This window comes from Silurus aristotelis, assembly GCF_946808225.1.
Source record: "Silurus aristotelis genome assembly, chromosome: 9".
Lineage (NCBI taxonomy): Eukaryota > Metazoa > Chordata > Actinopteri > Siluriformes > Siluridae > Silurus > Silurus aristotelis.
In genome coordinates, this window is record NC_139582.1 from 12335460 (window position 1) to 12351606 (window position 16147).

General features: G+C 39.9%; 2 protein-coding genes across 5 annotated transcripts in view; one reads left to right on the top strand and one right to left on the bottom strand.

The window, feature by feature from the left end:
* The window catches only part of itfg1 (integrin alpha FG-GAP repeat containing 1), a 154120-nt gene extending 151437 nt beyond the window's left edge, over positions 1-2683 (bottom strand). The window contains exons 1-3 of the mRNA XM_083550894.1: positions 2271-2683; positions 1568-1652; positions 179-321 (exon numbers count right to left, since the gene is read on the bottom strand). Of these exons, the coding sequence (XP_083407020.1) occupies positions 179-321; positions 1568-1652; positions 2271-2451 (409 nt within the window). The 5' untranslated portion in view covers positions 2452-2683. The remainder of the gene's footprint in view (positions 1-178; positions 322-1567; positions 1653-2270) is intronic.
* Positions 2684-2728: 45 nt separating this feature from the next.
* Positions 2729-16147, top strand: part of phkb (phosphorylase kinase, beta) — an 88492-nt gene continuing 75073 nt past the window's right edge. For 2 of the 4 annotated variants that reach the window (XM_083550843.1, XM_083550845.1), the window contains exons 1-3: positions 2769-2807; positions 4291-4391; positions 8936-9022. In XM_083550843.1, coding sequence (XP_083406969.1) covers positions 4328-4391; positions 8936-9022 — 151 coding nt within the window. In that variant the 5' untranslated portion in view covers positions 2769-2807; positions 4291-4327. Of the gene's footprint in view, positions 2808-4290; positions 4392-8935; positions 9023-16147 lie in introns of all 4 variants that reach the window. The other 2 variants (XM_083550844.1, XM_083550842.1) reach the window with 1 other exon arrangement.

Consider the following 16147-nt stretch of genomic DNA (forward strand, 5'->3'; position numbering starts at 1 on the left):
AATTCCCCTCATTGCGTCTCTTCAAATCATCCATCCATCCATCCATCCATCCATTAATCCATCCATCAATCCATCTTTCTGGTCTGTCTTTTTTTAAATGACAGACAATTCTGAAATGTGTCCTAATCCTAGTTGTGTGTGTGTGTGTGTGTGTGTGTGTGTGTGTGTGTGTTATTACTTAGAGTTTGGTTGTTCCCCCAGAAGATGAAGACGGTGGTTTGCTGCAGGTCTGAACCTGTTGCGTGGCCAGTGAGCAGAACATCCATCTGAGAATCTCCATCATAATCAGCTGGAACCACACTGCTGATCACACTGACACCACTGTAACACACACACACGCGCGCGCGCACACACGCACACACACACACACACACACACACACACACACACACACACACACAGTTAAACCTTCACAGTAACACACTCTCACACATTGCTGATCACACTGACACCACTGTAACACACACACACACACACACACGCACACAGTTAAACCCTCACAGTAACACACTCTCACACACTGCTGATCACACTGACACCACTGTAACACACACACACACACACACACACACACACACACACACACACACACACAGTTAAACCCTCACAGTAACACACTCACACACACTGCTAATCACACTGACACCACTGTAACACACACACACACACACACACACACACACTCACACAGTTAAACCCTCACAGTAACACACTCTCACACACTGCTGATCACACTGACACCACTGTAACACACACACACACACACACACACACACACACACACACACACACAGTTAAACCCTCACAGTAACACACTCACACACACTGCTAATCACACTGACACCACTGTAACACACACACGCACACACACACACACACACACACACACACACACACACACACACACTCACACAGTTAAACCCTCACAGTAACACACTCTCACACACTGCTGATCACACTGACACCACTGTAACACACACACACACACACACACACACACACACACACACACACACACACACACACACACACACAAACACAGTTACACCCTCACAGTAACACACTCTCACACACTGCTGATCATACCGACACCACTGTAACACACACACACACACACACACACACACACACACACACACAGTTACACCCTCATAGTAACACACTCTCAGACACACTGCTGATCACACTGACACCACTGTGACACACACACACACACACACAAACACAGTTAAACCCTCACAGTAACACACTCTCACACACACACACAGTTACACCCTCACAGTAACACACTCTCAAACACACTGCTGATCACACTGACACCACTGTAACACACACACACACACACACACACACACACACACACACACCCTCACAGTAACACACTCTAACACACTGCTGATCACACCGACACCACTGTAGCACACACACACACACACACACACACACACACACACACACACAGAGCTAATCACACTGACACCACTGTAACACCAAGAGCGGACATTTACACATAGTGCACACACACACACACACACACACCCACACACACACACACACAAAATCTTACCTCGGAAACGCATCTTTCTTCACGTGTACTTTGGGTTTGAAGTACGGCGTTTTAACATCAGCCAGGAAAATCACCAGCTCTGAGTCTGCATCATAAACCAGCAGAAAACCATCATCCACACTTTATCTAATACACTTCACTCCGTATGTACACAAAATCACAGAAACAGAACCAACCCCTGCATTACAGAGTGCACTAAACAGTGTACTGGTGCCAGTGTACTTACACCCAATACTGTAAACACATGTAACCCCCAGCTCATACTGTACATCTCTCACTTACACCTACTGTATCTAGTGCACTATACAGGGGACTGTGCAGCTCTGGAGGCCACAATACAGTGTGACCCCTTAGATCAGCTCCAACGTTTCTAATGGGTATTTATTCAAGATAGAAACACTGAGAAGATGTTCCAGATCACGTCATGCACTTATTTAGAGAACAGAAAACGAAATTGTGTAGTGCACTAAATAGTGTGTAGGGTGCATGTAGGGTGCACTATCCAGGGTGTAGAATGTATTTACCCTATCTATTGCACTTCCCTAAGAAAGATCTTGATGACAGCTTTGTTGTTTTTTTTATATCGAAGCAGGAATATGACGTTATTAGATGTTAATTTGTTTCCGTAATAAACCCAGATTTCAGATGTGCAGGTGTTTCTATGTGTATTGTTGGTGTAGTGTGTTTGACAGCCGGTTCTCACCTTCCCGGATGACGAACAAGTCAGTCTGTTTATCCGAGTTAAAATCTCCAAACGCGGCTACGGTGCCTGCATTTTCCTGCCCGAATAAATCTCCAGTCACGTCCTGAAGCCCGAACACGCCGCGGTTAACGTCAACAATAACAAATAACCAAAATAACGAGGAATAAGTGGACAGCCACATCCTGCCTGCTGTGGTATAAAGGTAAACTACACGACCCGGAATACGGCAGGCGCTTTACAAGGAAAATTCACTTCAAAGTCCAGCTTTAAAGCAAATTATATAGATATATACACAGCTAGTTATGTGCACTTAAATATAATTTAACGTCGAAGATAATTATTTTTAATCATTTAAATTATTAAAATAAAATTTAAAAATGTGAAAACGGCTACATAACGGTTCCACCCTCACGTCACGGGGTGCACACTTCCTGGTTTACGACAGTGTCGTAAATTGGGACTCGACAGTAAACATGGCAAGCCTGGCTGATGTCGGCTGGAAACTGCTGGAGTTTAAAGCCAGATCTAAACGCTCAGGTTTGCAGTTTTCACACGCATGGCGTCCGTTTCACTCCTTTACGTGTTACACTCGAGGATCGTGTGTTTTATTGAGTTGTTTTTCAGTGTGAGAGTGTGTGCATGGGTGTGTGCATGTGTGTGTGCTACTGTCTAGCTGAAGCTGGTTAGAGCTTAAAGGTCAGGCTGGAGTTTGTATTACTGCAGTCTATTTTAAGGACATAATACAACTATAACCAAAAGGTTTGTGGTTGAATTAGACACAAAAAAAAAGCATAAATGTATCAGATTTTGCAGTTATTTCAGGCTAGCATCGGATAGCTGAGGCTAAATCAAAATTAAGCGTTTACATATGTGTAATCCATATACACAAACTGCAGAGAGATCAGACACAATGTATGCACAACTATTAAACTATTAAAACAAAAAACTAATGTCTTTTTAATAGAAATGATTTGGTGTTGGGGAAATCGTTAGTGGGCTCATGTTGTACACCGACCAGGAATAGCATTATGACATAATAATATTATGAATAACACTGATTATCTCTTCATCATGGCACCTGTTATTAGGTGAGATTTATTAGGCAGCAAGTGAACATTTTGTCCTCAAAGCTGATGTGTTAGAAGCAGGAAAAATTGGCAAGCATAAGGATTTGAGTTTGACAAGTTGTGATGGCTAGATGACTGCTTGTGGGATGTTTCTGGTCTGCAGTGGTCAGTATCTATTAAAAGTGATCCAAGGAATAAACAGTGGTGAACCGGCGACATGGACGTGGGCAGCCGATGCTCATTGATACACATAGGGAGCGAAGGCTGGTCCGTGTGTTCCGATCTATCAGACGAGCTCCTGTAGCTTACACCACTGAAGAAGTTCATGCTGTTAATACTCAAAGGGTCAGGACTCTTTTGGCAGCAAAGGGGGACCAACACTGTATTAGGCAGGTGGTCATAATGTTATGACCTGATCGGTGTATGTCTTAGTGTATGTTATCGCATTAAAGGTATTTGGGGTATATCATTAAAAATAAATAATAAAAAAAGACAATTGTAATTCAGAAGTCTCACTTAAATGACAAATAAATAATGATTTATACAACTAAAGTTGGGACCTAGTTTGTAATATAACATTCGATTATAGAAATGTATCACAAATATGTGATAAACTGCATGAATTAGGAGTAATAAACTTTTAATCACACTTTATGGTTTATCTGAACCAGAAATAAAGGTACTAAGCTGTACATTTTAGACTGTACACACTTACCAGTGTGTGATTTTCAGGGCTCGGTCCTTGGCCCTCCGCTGTTTATCTGTTACTTGGATTTTGAATTTGTGTCATGTGATTGCTACCGATATCATGTTAATAAATTCCCACTTGTACAGCAGGTGCCTCTGTTTCTGGCAGCAATGTTTTACTCAAATTGATTGTCGGTGTATTTTGGTGCATGTTGAATCCAGTAATTGTGTGTAATTTCTTCCACGGATGCTGTACTAACCCTCAGAGCTTCAGTAGTGCTGTAGTGTGGTAGCATTCGGCTAATGAACAAAATGGCCAGCGCTGCCCGCGAGCGTTCCGGTTCCCAGCGCAGACTCAACAGGCACGGTAAGTTTCAGGTTATCAGGGTTGGGGAGCTGTGATAAAATGCTCAGTGATTTATTAAATGAATGTTTGTGGTTGTTGAGATCTGAAGGTGTTAGACTTCTCGAAGCCTGGGACCTTTTTATCGTTCTAATAATCACAGATCTCCTCAGTACAACTCTATTTAAGAAACGTGGGCCTCTTTAATTAATCAAATACTACAATCAGGGTTTAAATGTGTAGAATGATGTTTAGGCTTTTGATAACAGCTGTAGGTCTTTTTATTGTTGAACATTACACCCTCAGAACACAAGCTCAAAGATGACATTATTCATAGACCTACGTTTCTAAAATTAGAGCGAAACGGTCAAAAGTCCAATGGACGGTCAAACATATAACATTACCAATTAGCAGTTATAATTAGCAATTAAAATAACTTGTCATGGTTTTTACCACTGTATCAAATAAAAAAATTTAAAATAATAATAACTGAGAGTGATTACTGGAAATAACTGGTTTAAATTACATGCTCATAACTTAATGGATAATAATGCAGACAGATTAAATTTAAATAACTGTGAATGTCGTTGGGATTGGGATTCAATAAAACACTGGTCACACAAGTGTTTTATTTCAGTCTCTGTAGTGCTATTTGGAACCCTGTATAACCCTGGGGGGGCTCAAAAAAATAGAACAAGAATAAAATAAAGCCCCCCTAAGGGACTCCTAAGCCATCATTTCTTTAGTTGAGTTTCCTTAAGTATGCTGTTTTAAGCAAAACTAGAACCAAGCCATTCACTTACTATAGTCTTCTTGTAAAAAAAGGTAAAATCCTGCTCTTGATTAAAATGTTTGATGTAATATTCACACACACAAAAGTACATCTTGTCTGAATGAACACAATTTTCCTCAAATATCGACCGGATCTTTTTGTGAAGAAAAAAATAAAAACATTACCAAAAGATGAGTAATTATGTGGTTATCTGTTATTCCGGATGCAGTCTTAATAGGGGCCTGATAACAGGCTCTGAAATAGAAGCAGTATTGATTGAGCAGGCAGAGATTCCACTTCCATATATGGAATGATTTGTTTAAAAAGACCATGAAAAGCTTACAATTTTGCCATTTTTAAATATTTTGTAGACCTTTTTAGTATTTTACAAATGAATATTATCAACTAATTGTCTGAAATTCACTAAGTCTAAACACTAAGTCTAAACACTAAGTCTAAACACTAAGTCTAAACACTAAGTCTAAACACTAAGTCTAAACACTAAGTCTAAACACTAAGTCTAAGCAGGGTTTCTTATAGAGTTATTGTTTGTCGATGTTCGGAATCGGAGAAAATTTTATGTTAAACGAATGAAGTCAAAAGCAAAATCTCTCCAAGTTTCCGAGTTAAACTCTGATCCGCTCTGTCATCTTTCAAACCTTTTCCGCAGTCATAGTGATTGTCATCATGACTTTGAATTCATAGTACTATCTAGAAAAATCTGGGAAATTCAGAACACTGGTATGCAAACAAACATTTATTTTGTGGGTTTGCAGATGAGATAACTGGTTGTTTGAGACCTTTAATCATAACATGATGATTCCCTGTGAAAACAGATACAACCATTTCCCAGTTTCTAGACCAAAAAAAATAAAATAATGATTTACATTATTACAAGGGGCCCAATAATAGCAGGATGGTAGTTTTGAGATTTAAACACACAACCTTCTGATCATTTCAACGTATTAATAACTTAAGGGTTAAGCATTATAATATACAGTGAGGAAAATAAGTATTTGAACACCTGTCTATCAGCTAGAATTCTGACCCTCAAAGACCTGATAGTCTGCCTTTAAAATGTCCACCTCCACTACATTTATTATTCTATTAGATGCACCTGTTTGAGGTCGTTAGCTGCATAAAGACACCTGTCCACCCCATACAATCAGTAAGAATCCAACTACTAACATGGCCAAGACCAAAGAGCTGTCCAAAGACACTAGAGACAAAATTGTACACCTCCACAAGGCTGGAAAGGGCTACAGGGAAATTGCCAAGCAGCTTGGTGAAAAAAGGTCCACTGTTGGAGCAATCGTTAGAAAATGGAAGAAGCTAAACATGACTGTCAATCTCCCTCAGACTGGGGCTCCATGCAAGATCTCACCTTGTGGGGTCTCAATGATCCTAAGGAAGGTGAGAAATCAGCCCAGAACTACACGGGAAAATCTGGGAAATTTTCCTGAAATGACCTGAAAAGAGCTGGAACCACCGTTTCCAAGGTTACTGTTGGTAATACACTAAGACGTCATGGTTTGAAATCATGCATGGCATGGAAGGTTCCCCTGCTTAAACCAGCACATGTCCAGGCACGTCTTAAGTTTGCCAATGACCATTTGGATGATCCAGAGGAGTCATGGGAGAAAGTCATGTGGTCAGATGAGACCAAAATAGAACTTTTGGGTCATAATTCCACTAAACGTGTTTGGAGGAAGAAGAATGATGAGTACCATCCCAAGAACACCATCCCTACTGTAAAGCATGGGGGTGGTAGCATCATGCTTTGGGGGTGTTTTTCTACACATGGGACAGGGCGACTGCACTGTATTAAGGAGAGGATGACCGGGGCCATGTATTGCGAGATTTTGGGAAACAACCTCCTTCCCTCAGTTAGAGCATTGAAGATGGGTCTAGGCTGGGTCTTCCAACATGACAATGACCCGAAGCACACAGCCAGGATAACCAAGGAGTGGCTCTGTAAGAAGCATATCAAGGTTCTGGCGTGGCCTAGCCAGTCTCCAGACCTAAACCCAATAGAGAATCTTTGGAGAAAGCTCAAACTCCGTGTTTCTCAGCGACAGGCCAGAAACCTGACTGATCTAGAGAAGATCTGTGTGGAGGAGTGGGCCAAAATCCCTCCTGCAGTGTGTGCAAACCTGGTGAAAAACTACAGGGAACGTTTGACCTCTGTAATTACAAATAAAGGCTACTGTACCAAATATTAACATTGACTTTCTCAGGTGTTCAAATACTTATTTGCAGCTGTATCATACAAATAAATAGTTAAAAAATCATACATTGTGATTTCTGGATTTTTTTTTTTAGATTATGTCTCTCACAGTGGACATGCACCTACGATGACAATTTCAGACCCTGCCATGATTTCTAAGTGGGAGAACTTGCAAAATAGCAGGGTGTTCAAATACTTATATTCCTCACTGTATTTGTTAGTATCTGAGTATCTGGATATTTCTAAGAAATATATTTTGTGCCATCGCACATTTAGACATTTTATCAGAACACACCTTTTATATAATTATGATCGTTTGTTTTCTCAACAATTTCTGAGGTAAAGTTGATCAGAGAAAGGAGCGCATGAGTCATTATATACAATATATATATATATATATATATATATATATATATATATATATATATATATATATATATATATATATATATATATATATAATCTACTAACAAAGTTTGATCTTATTTTTATATTTAATCGAATGCTAAATCTTTCTAACTGCTCTTGGTGTGGATTCATATGCTGTTCATGTCTAATCTGTTTCACATCATTTTTATATCTTTTTTTTTTTTTCCTGGGGTCCTATATTAATATTGAATAAAAAATAAACAAAAATGAATAAATTTTTCATAGCATGGCATGCTGGTTTTCTTCGAAACCTTAAATAATAAATTGAGGAATTTGAATAAAGAGTTTAGCTGTTTCTTTAAGAGTGCTATATGTAAATATTCTGATTGGTGAATCACCTGTAGAATGCCAAGCCCCCTTTGTGTCACTATGTAATTAAGGCAATTTCTATTTTTAAGCTGTTAATAATTTTAGAAGCAGTTGACTGTTCATTCTGAATTTCTTCACTTGACGACTAGCTATAAAACTAGCAAAGAGATTAGTAAGGCGGAAAATTTACGTTCACTGAAAGCTAAATGAGTTCTTTCATTTTCCTGTTGCAGGTTATTTTATAACCGATAGCTTTGTCCCTCCTAGTTAAAGGCTAATGGAAATTATGCTAATTTGCGGAGAAATGGGAGGTTTTTTGGAGCCGAGGTACTTACCGTTGGCCAACTCCATTAAAATGTAAATCACTCTGAAGTCTCTGAAATAGTGCTCCAGCTTCTGGGGTTTTTCCTCCGATTTGATGTCTGGGTTGGTGCCAGTCCCATCTATAAAACGTAACCTAGAGCCTCAAGATTGGCATATTTTATTGACACTAAAATCCTAAAAATCCACTCAACCTGTCCTGTCATGCTTTGTGGATTTGTGAATAAGCATTTCCTTTATTTGTCTGGTTTTTGTCCCCCACCACTGTAGCCGAACCGAACCGACAAGTCGAGCCCCTTTCCTTCTAATGTGTTAATATCCGTGACTCATTAAATAGCTCGGGTCTCGGATTGAGCGGCGGATGAGTAGGACCTCAGAATAAACCGTAGACGATGAAGTGTGCACTTGAGCAAGGCCGAAGCTTTGGAGCACTGAAGCGTTTTTGTGAGTGAACTAAAGTACCCTTCTGTGCGTCAGTCTAAAGAGTTCTCAACTTCTCTCCATCATCAGGCTCCATTTATGAACCTCTCAAGCTGTCCACCCTCCACCGTGAGGACGAGCCTCTGTGGGAGAAGCTGGACCGGTTCTACAGCGCAGGTGAGATCTCGAAAAATCTGACTCTTTTACATGGATTAAGTGTTGGGTCCACTAAGTGGATGTGAAGATGCCACTTCCACTCCCTGATTTCCATTCTACATGCATCTACACACAGGCAAGCTTCCAGAATAGAATTCTTATTTTTGCTGAATTATTCTTTAAAAATAATCATTGAGTTACTGTTTGGATATCAATTATGATGAAATTATTATAGACTAATTATCACATATTACCGTAATTTCCGGACTATTAAGCGCACCCAAATATAAGCCGCACCCACTGAATTTGACAAAGATTTTTATTTTGAACATAAATAAGCCGCACCTGTCTATAAGCCGCAGGTGTCTACATTGAAACTAATAAACTTTACACAGGCTTTAACGAAAGACAGAGTCTGTTACACGGTGTAACGGGTGAAATATGTTGTGGCTCCTTTAAGAGCAGAGCGGCATTTTGAGAATAGCCTGTCGCCGCAGTTTTTCCGGTATCACTGCATGTGTGCAAGACGAGGAATATGTCCTTATTTTTTTCTGATGCTCATTTCTAAGTTTCTTTGACTAACCCGCCACGCTGTTGCTAAGAAAAATAAAAAAGCACGAGTTTTGGAAACCTGTCTGTGCTTATATGATTTCTGTTGCAACTGGAGATTTTCCTTGACCCAGATTTGACGACGGCTTGTATCTAAACAGTAGCCGAAAAAGAAAGTCATTGTTCACTGTCTTCCTCCTTCCTTCCACAACTATTTCTCTCGTGCATTTAAAAATCACCATCAGTGGAAGCTTTTCTCCCGATGCCGTGCAGCTCAGAACACAGGTGGGGTGCGTTTTTTTCGTTTCCGTTCGGCAGTTTCATTGGTCTAATGTTATGTCGCTCAGTTTTTTTGGCTTGAAGTTTGTGAAACCGGGAAAACCCAGGAAAAATCCATAAATTAGCCCCTTCGTTGTTTAAGCCGCGGTGTTCAAAGTGTGGGAAAAAAGTAGCGGCTTATAGTCCGTAAAGTACGGTAATTGTACAAGGAATAAATGACGAAACGAATAACACATGAACATCATGGACACGTGAACATCTCAGAAGAATGAGGAATTGAACTTGTCCATCATAGTCCGGTTTATCACGTGTTCACTATATTTAAATGAATTATGATGAGTCATTGAGCCACCATTTGGTCATGAATCGTAATAATGAAATCTTTATTGTTTCTTGAATAAAAAGAAAAGAAAAATCACAATAACTTGTCTCTAATTAAAAAAAGAACAAAAAAATATGCAAATGAATTGAGATGAATCATCGAGCCGCCATTTGGTCATGAATCATGGTGAATTATGAATTCATTTCAATTCAGTTTCATTTGTGTAACATTTCCGACAATGGACATTGTTCCAAAACAGTCCCAAAAAAGAGCCTCGCTCATAGTGGTAGCTTGTTTGGGGTTTTGATTCCCTGACGTTCTGATCTGAGCCTTTTCCATTTATCTATAACTGGCCTCGAACATGATGAACTACAAGCTCTCAGATATGTTTAAATCAGTACATTATTCACATAAAAAATACTATCTATCTATTTTATGTAATAGACATTATGTAATAAAATCCAGCTTTTTTTTTTCTAATGAAACCAGATTCATATAAAATGTATAAAAACAAAAAGACACCGTAAAACCACAAGCCTCATAAATTGCGGATTCACTTTTGGTAAATAAATCAGAATGAAGCGTAGATTCAGTTGTGTAGCAGATATTAGATCTTAATCTCAAATCTTGCGTTTCCCGTTTAAAATTCTGTCAAGACGAATCATAGATTGAATCAACAATTCATCTTTTGTAAAAGTATCCCGTCAAGCGTATTAAATCTGGCGTCCCCAACCACTGGGCTGCGGCTCATGAGCTCGTTTTAGTCACGCTTTTTTATATGCAGCGATAAAGTAAGCGCCAACTGATTCTGTTTTATGGGGAGTTGAGTTACATTTTCATTCTATATGTACTAATTCAATTAATAACGAAATATTACATCGGAACAATTGTCTAGCGTGGAACTGGTCCGTGATGCAATAAAGGGTCAGGAAGTCATAACTTCATCACAGGAAATCAATCTGTCTTAGGTTCAAAAATGAATTCAACCGCAACAAAGTGAATCAGAAGGTGGATGAAGTTGAGTTTCCTGTTTGAAAATAAAGTCGTTACGAACAATACATTTGTCACTTGATATTAGATGACTAAGATTCAGGGAATACATGATTAAGCTTCTTGGAGATATTTCATAAAGCTAAAAAGATCTAGGATCAAGGTTCTTTTATTAGTGGTAGAACCGTAAAATGCGCATTATGGCTCTTGCTAAAAGTTTGACGACGAATCCGCTCGGAGCTGCGTTAAGAGGAGTTGCAGAGGTTCCATTATGTAGGTTAAAGGTGATGAATAAAAATGCATCGAGGTTAACAGTCACCGAAAGCCGGCGCTCGCAAAGGTAAGAAAAAGCCGTTTTTGAGAAAGCGAACGCAGACTCAGGCAGCGGCATGACTCAGACAGCGATTAGGCGGTTGATGAGGATGATTTGCAGTTTGTATAAAAAATGGTTTACGTGATTAATCAATACTCGTCCATCTTCCCTCACCGGCTGACCTTCAGCCGTCTGTCTCTCTCGCTTTCTGCTCTCTACACCATCATTTTCCTCAGCCGTCATCCGTCACCAATTTATGAACTCACTCCGCTGCCAACCGTCGAATAAATGGGGATGTAACGCAGCCGTTTCAGAGAATCCCTCGATGTTTTTTTTTATTTATTTATTTATTTTTTTTTTTATCCGAAGTTCATATCACGTATCTGTGAAGAAAGAAATAAAAAAAAGAGCAAAGACAGAAAAGAGGAAGTGGTAGCTAATAAAAACCGAAAAGCTTGCAGTGTGAACACATGCTCCACCAAAACCTTAACAGGAATTATTTTCGGGAGTTCATTTTTTAACATAAGATATTTTTCGGTGGTGTTTATATCTCTCTCCAACTCCTTCCAACTGGCTCGCCCATAGACCACCTACCAGTCATTTCTATTCATAAAGCATTTCCTCAGTGCGTGGTCATATTCATCGGCTTGCTAATAACCTCCCATAAAAGGAGAAGCAATTTGCACTTCAAGATGTCTTGCTTTGAAATCAGTGTTGTGTAACACGTCTTGAGGGAAATGAGCGGTGTTTAAAGAAGAAGACACAGCGGGAGGAGCATTGCCAAAACATCAGCATGCACATCTACTGTATTCTGAATTATGCAGGAGATTGCGTTTTATGTTTATTTGAACATGTTATTTATACAGGATAAGGGCCTTGCTCGTGGGCCCAGCATTGGGCTGCGATATGAATTAACTCGCAACTTCACGAAACTCCTCTTCAAATGATACGCTTTCACTTATTGTTTTTATACAATTTGTACATTTTGAAGTCTAGAAAGGTTATGAAGCCAAATTCGAAAATTCATTCCTTCAATTTGTACAGAAATACATGAATCGAATAAATCAAGTCCATATTGAATCACTGAATTGATATTCGCAAATAAACCGAGATGAGCGCTAGAACCAAATATCGTGTGTGTACAGCGGATAACGGCGTCCCGCTTATGAAGGAAGTTGTAGATTCGTTATTGAAATAAATACGAAGGAAGCGTGGAGTCGACTGTATCATAAATGAAATCGATATGAATAATTGAGTTACCTGTTTGAAATTAAATCCAGATGACACGCAGACTGGAAATACGTCGATACACCCCTGTTATAGATAAATCTCTTGAAGTGTTTAAAAATGAATAGAATCGTCGATTTTTCGTACAGGAAACTTAATCACGGTAAATCGCTGAAGTCTCGGGGTTCAAAAAAACGAATCGGACCAATTTCTCTTAATGAAACCGGAGCTAAAGACTGAGATGAATCAAAGTCGTTTGTATAACTGCAATATGCCTCAGAGTATAAGGGTCGGACTAAAAGTTACAGTACCCTTGTAATAAAGGAATAATAAAATCTAATTTTATTTAAAAATATTGTAGATCATTCAATTTGAAAAGTTCAGTGCAACAGATTTAGGATCAGCTGATTCCAGTTTAAGTTTGTAAATGAAAAGTGTGCTGTTGAATACTTCATTATTATATACCAGGGGTCACCAACCTTTTTGAAACTGAGAGCTACTTCTTGGGTACCGATTAAAGTGAAGGGCTACCAGTTTGATACACACAGTTGTCAGTTTAAACTGAAATAACAAATTTGCTCAATTTACCTTTTATTATATGTTGTTATTATTAATAATTAATAATATTCATCTATGTGAAGACACTGATCATGTTAATAAAAACTTTCTTTAGGCTTCTCCCATTAGGGGTCGCCACAGCGGATCATCCGCATGTTTGATTTGGCACATGTTTTTATGCTGGATGCCCTTCCTAACGCAACCCTCCCCATTTATCCGGGCTTGGGACCGGCACTGAGAGTGGCTTGGGTTGGTTCCCTGACCGGGGCTCGAACCCGGCCCGCAGCGGTGAGAGCGCCGCATCCTAACCACTAGACCACCAGGGGACCTACACTGATCATGTTAATGATTTCTCATAATAATTATCAACAATGATTTAACAAAGTAAGAAACAGCTATTTTTAGAAAAGGCCCACGAGCTACTCGTGGTCCTTGTGGGCACCATGTTGGTGACCCCTGTTATATACCATCACAGTGAGATGATAGTTACCATACATGAAGTGAAAAAATCCTAATGAGCCATAGACCACATATTGGTCGAGATGAATCATACGCGAGTCTTTGCATGATGTCTGAAATTTAACAGATCGAAAACCGGGATAAAAACAAGTGTGTTTTTCCCAGAATCTGAAATCTATTTCTATGCAGGATGTGCGACAGTTAAAAGAAGTGCACGTGGTAATTGATTGGGACACTTCCTTCCCCTCCAACGGTTTACCTGTGGTTGGATAGAAGTCCACGTGAAACACTCAGTGCAGAACAAATTCTGTTATGGTTCATACTTCAAATGCATCGTAACCACTAGACATCGTTAATATCTTATTGATATCATCGATATGTTACTGTCAGTTCAACACTGGTTTATTTGTATAGCGTTTTTAAAAACGGACATTTAAGCTTATAATGTGTTCTGGAAAAACTTTGCAGACCTGCGGCTTCTGTTCAGGCTTTCGCTTCTCATCATCAAAGGTTTTCGTTGGGAGTAATGAGGATGGACAGGATTAGAGACGAGTTTATTAGAGGGACAGCGCATGTAGGACGTTTTGGAGACAAGATGAGGGAGGCGAGATTGAGATGGTTTGGACATGTGCAGAGGAGGGACTTGGGGTGTATCAGTAGGAGAATGCTGAGGATGGAGCCACCAGGAAGGAGGAAAAGAGGAAGACCAAGGAGGAGGTTTATGTATGTGGTGAGGGAAGACATGCAGGTAGTTGGTTTGAAAGAGGCAGATGTAGAGGACAGAGGAGTATGGAGACGGATGATCCGCTGTGGCGACCCCTAATGGGAGCAGCCGAAAGAAGAATATGATCATCAAAAGCACAAAGGTAAACAAAGTTAACTGAAAGAATTGAGACACAGGTGAGAATCATTTACCTCCCAGTTGAACCCGCCTTCTCTCTGTCTGCAGCGGACTTTTGGCCACGCCCCCACTGCCACAGTGTTGTCGAATGCAATTATTTATTTAATTATATATATATAAAAAAATTATAATTCATTAACGCTCACATTTGAAGTCGTTTAAAATAAAAAATAATCTCGTAATTAAAATGCCGTTGTAGTATCGAGTGTAGATTAATGGAAAAAAAAAACACTATTTGAACGATTGTTCTATCAAGATGGAACGTCACAACATCATAAAAGTGAAGGTGGTCTGAATACTTTCCAAATGCACTGTATATTGGTATATTTAAGATGAGTTGTAGTTTACATCATCAGCCTTTAACTCCGCATTCATGAAAAACCTCATACTCTCGGTATACCTTCCATCACCTTTTTCCATCGCCTGCGTTCATTCTCTCTTCATTTCTTTCTGGTTAGAAAATGGTTGCTGATGCTGACACACTGTTTGGATGTGCTGCATTAGGAGCTGATTTAAAGGCTCATTATACTGAGAGATTATAAAGAAGATGCGACTTCAGTGCATTTGCATCTAAAGTGCTTAGCTGGTTTTCCTCCGCTCCGTCCTCAGATGGGCAATAAATAATATCAAATCTCTCTTTTTGGTTAATTTCCTTCCTTTATCTGTTTACTTGTTGCTGCACAGGCATTTGTTAGATCTGTCACAGAGGTCAGGGAGTGTGAACAGATATGACATGTATGGAGGTTTGGTGAGGGAGATGTGAACCATAGGGAAGGGCTATGAGCGTGCACGGAGGTGAGGTGAGGGAACGCGCACGGAGGTGAGGTGAAGGAGCGCACACGGAGGTGAGGTGAGGGAACGCACACGGAGGTGAGGTGAGGGAACGCGCACGGAGGTGAGGTAAAGGAGCGCACACGGAGATGAGGTAGCACGCACGGAGGTGAGATGAGGGAGTGCTCACAGAAGAGAGATGAGGAAGCTCACAATTGTGAGGTGAGGGAGCGCACGGAGGTGAAGGACACAGCTAAGAAGAATTGCACAGAGTGTAGTTTCAACAGTCGTAAGCATAAACCGGCAGCTCCACATGTAGCTGGCGAAGCATAAACGGAGTTTTTGGGAGACGAGTCAAATTTATTTAATGTAATAGAATCCATACGCCTTCATTTTGTTGTTCTGCAGTTTTAGCTGATTGGCTTTAATTAGTCATTTAGATGAATTAGAGATTGAGGGGAAATGAACTTTAGTAGCAGGGTGTGTGGCCGAGTGCCCGACTATTGATTAAATGAGCTCATCAGATACAAGACGAGTAAAAGTATCTCTCTCTCTCTCTCTCTCTCTCTCTCTCTCTCTCTCTCCCCCTGTTTTTTTGGGGGGGGGTTCTTCGGTTACAGTATGCTTTCAGAAGCACTTTATTATTTCCCCTAATTCTGTACACGACCTGTTTATCGGGCTCGGCAGATTGGCCGGACTGGACGTCCCTGTGGTCACCCACTGATGAGAAATGAATAGCTGTATTGAGGCTCATTACACTGCAGCACAATGCACACA